At 55.0% G+C, this 5,040-nt stretch overlaps 1 protein-coding gene across 1 annotated transcript; it reads right to left on the bottom strand.

Annotated features, from left to right (window-relative positions):
- Positions 1–1,705: 1,705 nt before the first annotated feature.
- On the bottom strand, positions 1,706–4,798 carry PRDX2 (peroxiredoxin 2). The gene is made up of 6 exons (XM_081504504.1): positions 4,738–4,798; positions 4,095–4,206; positions 3,848–4,001; positions 3,118–3,240; positions 2,846–2,976; positions 1,706–2,036 (listed from the first exon to the last, which is right to left on the bottom strand). The coding sequence occupies exons 2-6, from the start codon at positions 4,195–4,197 to the stop codon at positions 1,951–1,953; spliced, it is 597 nt and encodes a 198-aa protein (XP_081360630.1). The 5' UTR covers positions 4,198–4,206; positions 4,738–4,798; the 3' UTR covers positions 1,706–1,950.
- Between the last annotated feature and the right edge of the window lie 242 nt (positions 4,799–5,040).

Below are 5,040 nucleotides of genomic sequence, written 5' to 3'. Positions count from 1 at the left end.
AACGAGGCCACAGGGCCTCGGTGTGGTAGAACAGACGCTTCATTAATTTGTTTATAAAACACTGAACAACCTGGTCCTGGAGTCACTAGCTGGACCAGGGCAGACAGACAATAAACAAGCAAACATGATTTGGAGATGGTGGTTAGTGCCAGGAAGAGAAAAAAACTGGTCACAATGGTCGTGATGGAGCAGGGGAGGTGAGCTGCTTTGGAGAATTAATTGGGAATACGGAATTTTAAATGAGGCGATTTTTCAGCTGACCCCTGAGAAAATCCTGAGTAACAAAGTTCTGCCAGAGAGAACAGCATATGCAAAGTTTCTTTGGTCAGAACAAGATCAGCCTGTTAAAGAACACCAAGAAGCCACTGTGCTTCAATGGAGTGAACCCACGGAGGTGGAGATGAGGTCAGGGAAGACCACGTAGGGCCTTGTGGAGGAGTACAGATAAAATTCCAAGGCTGAGGACTTCCCTCGTGGTCCAGTGTGCAGGAGACTCGAGTTTAATTCCTGGTTTGGGAAGATTCCACATGCTGTGGAGCAACTAAGCCAGTGTGGTGTGCCACAACTACTGAAGCCAGTGCTCTAGAGCCCCTGCTTCAGAAGAGAAGCCCGTGCACCGCAACTAGAGTAGCCCCCACTCGCTGTGACTAGAGAAAGCCGACACTCAGCAATGAAGGCCTAGTGCAGCCAAAATAATAAAAAAAATTTAAAAAACATAGAATAAAAACTCCAAGGCTGAGATGAGTGACTTTGGAGGGCCTTAGGCTGGAGTACTACTAATGGTGGTGATGGTTTAGTCACTAAGTCATGTCTGACTCTTTAGTGACCCTGTGGACTGTAGCCTGCCAGGCTCCTCCATCCATGGGATTTTCCAGGCCAAGAATATTGGAGTGGGTTGCCCTTTCCTCCTCCAGGGGATCTTCTTGACTTAGGAATAGAACCTGCGACTCCTGCATTGCAGGGAAATTACTAAGCCACTAGGGAAGCTTAATTTAGTAATGAGTCTATGGATTAAATGAGCATGTTAGTCCTGTGGAAGGAAATGAAGCTAAGAATGGCAACACCACTTGCCTGAAAGAGTACAGCATCAAACTTCATACCTTAGAACACTGTGTTGCTCCTAACACCTGCCTTCTTGTCTAACTCTCACCCTTCCATTTCAGGGGCAGAGACATAAACTTTCCAACCTCCAGTGGTGCAGAACTCGCAGCAGGAACTATGCATGTACCTCAAGCTCCCACTCTTGGTTCTACTTTCAGGATTGGGTCCCCACCTTCTTCCAGTCCCAGGGACCTGGTCCTAATAACCATTAAGAGTTCTGATCTTCACATACTTATCTCTTTTAACATGCATTGTCTTCATTCCCATTGGTCGTCTTTATTCCCGTTTTGCTATTGAAAAGCCCCAGGGAAGACCACAGCTCCTAAGTGGTTTTTTAACCCAGGCTGGCTGCTGTTAACGTGTGGGCGCTGCCCTGTCTGGCCACGTTTCAGGTAGTAAGGCAGCCTGGGACTTGCTCCCTGCAAGGGGCAACAGCATGAACCTCCTCCCCTTCAGGCCACGGAGAAAGCAAGCAGTGAGAATGAGGCAAGGCTGCCACCTTGTGGTGGAGATCGGTAACTACAACGTCAGTTTCCCAGGCCGCAGCCTGGAGAAAGCGGCTGAGGGTGGTATCACACCAGGACAAACCACACAAACACAAGACTTAGATCTGTCCCTAATACTTTATTAGTCACCTATAGGCCTGTTGTCAGTTATGTGGGCTCCAAGGAGGGGGTCACCATTCACCAGCTCGCGGCTGGGAGCTTGAGAAGGACTTGGCCTAACCCTCCGTGGTCATGGACTGTGGAGTCTGAAGGAGCAGGTCTGGCATTTCCTGGGTCAGTACAGGACACACAGGTAGGGGCATAGAGGCGGGCCAAGAGCCCAGGCTTGCCACCATCTGCCAGCCTAATTGTGTTTGGAGAAATATTCCTTGCTGTCGTCCACGTTGGGCTTGATTGTGTCACTGCCTGGTGTCCAGCCAGCGGGGCAGACTGTGGAAAAACAGGGATGCACAAGTGAGGCAAGAGTGCCATGTTCAAGGGAGAGCGGTAGTGAGGGGACAAAGAGAGGCGCAGGAGCATGAGTTGCAGAAGAAAGAGCCTAGAGCCAAGTGGGGAGCTTAGGCCTCCCTCCCTAAGACCATGCCACATGATGAAAGAAGCCCTCCACGCTCAGCTGCAGGATTGTCTGACATTCAATAGCTGTGCCTCAAGGCATGTGGGATGTTAGTTTTCTGACCAGGGATCGAACCTGTGCCCCTTGCAGTGGAAGTTTCAACCACTGGACTACCAGGGAAGTCCCTATTTTATTTTTTGGCCATGCAGTGTGGCTTATGGAATCTTAGCTCCCTATCAGGGACTGAACTTGGGCCCTTGGCAGTAAAAGTTTGGAAACCACTGGCCGGCCAGCGAATTCCCTGGCTGACATTTTAATTTCTTTCTGACTCCTTTAATCCCATCTTTCTCTCTTAGCCCCAGTCCCAGTGGACTTCAAGGGCCAGTGGCCTTCACAGGAGAAGACAACTCTGATCCAATTAACATTCAAGCCTGCCTTGGTACAGGCCTTCTCAAACACCTTCTTATAGGGTTCTATTACCTCCCCAGTTGTCTGCCCTTATATTGGGGTAGTATCTCCCCCAACGGACTAGAAATTTCTTTCAGACCTTGAGGTGAATCTTCTCTGGGGCCCTCACATCCACCCCACACAAGCGATTGAGCAGGCTGTGAACATATGTGCGCATGACACAGGGGCTGCGTATGTACCCACATGTGGACACATGTGACTGGGTGTGTCTGCTCACCTTCCCCATGCTCATCTGTGTACTGGAAAGCCTGGACCAGCCTCAGAACCTCATCCACGGAGCGTCCCACAGGCAAATCATTGATGGTGACCTGGCGAAGGACACCCTTGCCGTCGATGACAAAGAGCCCCCTGAGATATTGGAGTTCACAGTGAGGAGCCGGGGCTCCCACTGTCAGGACCCGAGGAGGGAGCACAGACTCCCTGCTAGCCACAGGGTGAGAGTGGTCCCCTCACCCTGAGGATGGAGGCTTCCCGAGGTTCCCACAGTACCTGTAGGCAATGCCCTCATCTTCCTTCAGCACACCATAATCACTGGACAACTTTCTGGTTACATCAGCCAGCAGGGGGATGTTCAGTGGGCCCAAGCCTCCCTCCTTCCGGGGAGTGTTGATCCTGGGGGTGGGGGAGAGAAGGTTGGGACCTCAGGATGGCTGATGCAGCAGGGTCCTTACCCTGTGGGCCTGGGTGTGATAAGGGCTGGAGAAGGGGGTGCTGGAGCTGAGAGATAAGGGGCCTGAGAGCAAGTCCCAGGGATCCCCGCCCACCCCACCCTGAAGTGGGTGCAGAGGCTGCTTCCCACAGCTGGGAAGATTAAGCTAATACTCTAGCAAAGTGACTTCACGTGTGCAGCAGCAACTGGAGGCAGAGAACCTGCCCTGAAGTTCCCATCCTCCTCTTTTGAACTCTGTGTCGTGGGGCCCAGCCTTTCAGGCTCTTAAACTGGAGTTTCCACCTGGCTCAAATAGTTCTTGGGAGGGAGGCTGCATTGCCCTAACTGAGATAAAGCATTTATCAACTCCCTATGCCACAGAAACTACTTTCCAAAGGCTAATTACTGTCATCATCCTGAAGGACTTGGGAATCACCCTCTCCATTATTTTCTTGCTGGGAAAGGGATATGCAGAGGTTGCCCATTGACCAGGAGAACACACAGCTGGGACCCTAGAGGGGTGTAGGTTTAGGTGTACCCTCCCTCCTTGCTGGTGATCTCCATTCCTACCAAGCCAGGTGGGTGAACTGAGAGTCGACGGAGACGCCGAGAACCTCGCAGTTCAGCTTGTGGAACTCCGCGGCACGGTCGCTGAAGGCTACGATCTCCGTGGGGCACACAAAGGTAAAGTCCAGCGGGTAGAAAAAGAGGACCACATACTTCCCTGGGGAAAGGGGCGGGAAGAGAGGAGGAGTTGGGGCTCGGGCCCGCTAAGGCCTGTGCCCCGCCCCCTCCACCGCGGCCTCCATCCACTCACCTTTGTAGTCGGAAAGCTTCACCTCCTTGAAGGCGCCATCCACCACCGCGGTGGCCTGGAATTCCGGGGCGGGCTTTCCGAGGTGCGCCTTGCCGCAGACCATGACTGAAAGCTGAGACCCCCCCCCGCCCCATCCACGCCAGGTCAGTGCGCCCCGGACGACCCTTTGTCCCCACTTCCCAAGGTCACGCTGCATATCCGGCCGAGTTACCGAGTCAGAGCGGCGGAGACACTCGCAGCCCTGCCCTGCACCCTCTCCGGGACCAGGCCGGAGCGGCCAGGAGACTTTAGGAGACCCGCCCACCTGGACAGCTAGGGCGGCCGGGCTGCTGCCGCCCGGTCCCCAGTTAGCGTGTCGGCCGTAGCGCAATCGCGCAAGTCCACCCGCCCAGGAGATGTCGCGAGTTGGGGACGGGGAGCATGGAGATGCGGCCGGTACTCCAAGGTTCTGGCCTCGGTTTCCCGCCCCCCACCCCACGCCACCCCACCCCACCCCACCCCACCCCACCCCCACTCCCGCAAGGACAAAGGCAGCCGCTACGGCGGGCGGAAAATAAAGGCGGCCGGCGCTGAGGTTTGGATAGGGCCTGAGCTGCTCCAAGGGGGCCCACCCCGCAGCCCGATGCACTCCCGGTGTCCATACCTGCGTGGGTAAGGGCGGGACGCACGGACTTTCGGATGCACGGACTTGACTTCGCAGGGCCAAGCAAGCCGAGGCCCGCGGCGCCTTTTATAGTCGGCCCGAACCATGACGCCTATGGCGCGGGGAGGTGGGCGGACTTACCAAGCGGTCGGGTCCACTGCAAGAAGCGCAGGGGTTGGGAGAAAAAAAAAAAAAAGAAGCGCAGGGGAGGGGAAGCGGAGTCGGCCGCGACCACGCGCCCGCGGGCGGCGGGGGGAGACGCACAGCCTCCGGCCCAGACCACTGCACCCGACCGCGGGGGGT

This window comes from Giraffa tippelskirchi, chromosome 6 (genome assembly GCF_054371585.1).
Source record: "Giraffa tippelskirchi isolate mGirTip1 chromosome 6, T2T-mGirTip1v1.2.pri, whole genome shotgun sequence".
NCBI classification, from domain to species: Eukaryota; Metazoa; Chordata; class Mammalia; order Artiodactyla; family Giraffidae; genus Giraffa; species Giraffa tippelskirchi.
Note: the sequence above shows the minus strand (reverse complement) of the source record. Positions and strands in the feature narration are given on the sequence as shown.

What these genes read in the sequence shown, in the direction of transcription:
- PRDX2 (XM_081504504.1), bottom strand. Translation starts at nt 4,197, where the DNA reads ATGGTCTGCGGCAAGGCGCACCTCGGAAAGCCCGCCCCGGAATTCCAG. An exon ending in CAGTTCACCCACCTGGCTTG is followed by an intron (nt 3,241 to 3,847) that starts GTAGGAATGGAG and finishes CCCCACCCCCAG; the next exon opens with GATCAACACTCCCCGGAAGG. An exon ending in CACAGATGAGCATGGGGAAG is followed by an intron (nt 2,037 to 2,845) that starts GTGAGCAGACAC and finishes GTTTTTCCACAG; the next exon opens with TCTGCCCCGCTGGCTGGACA.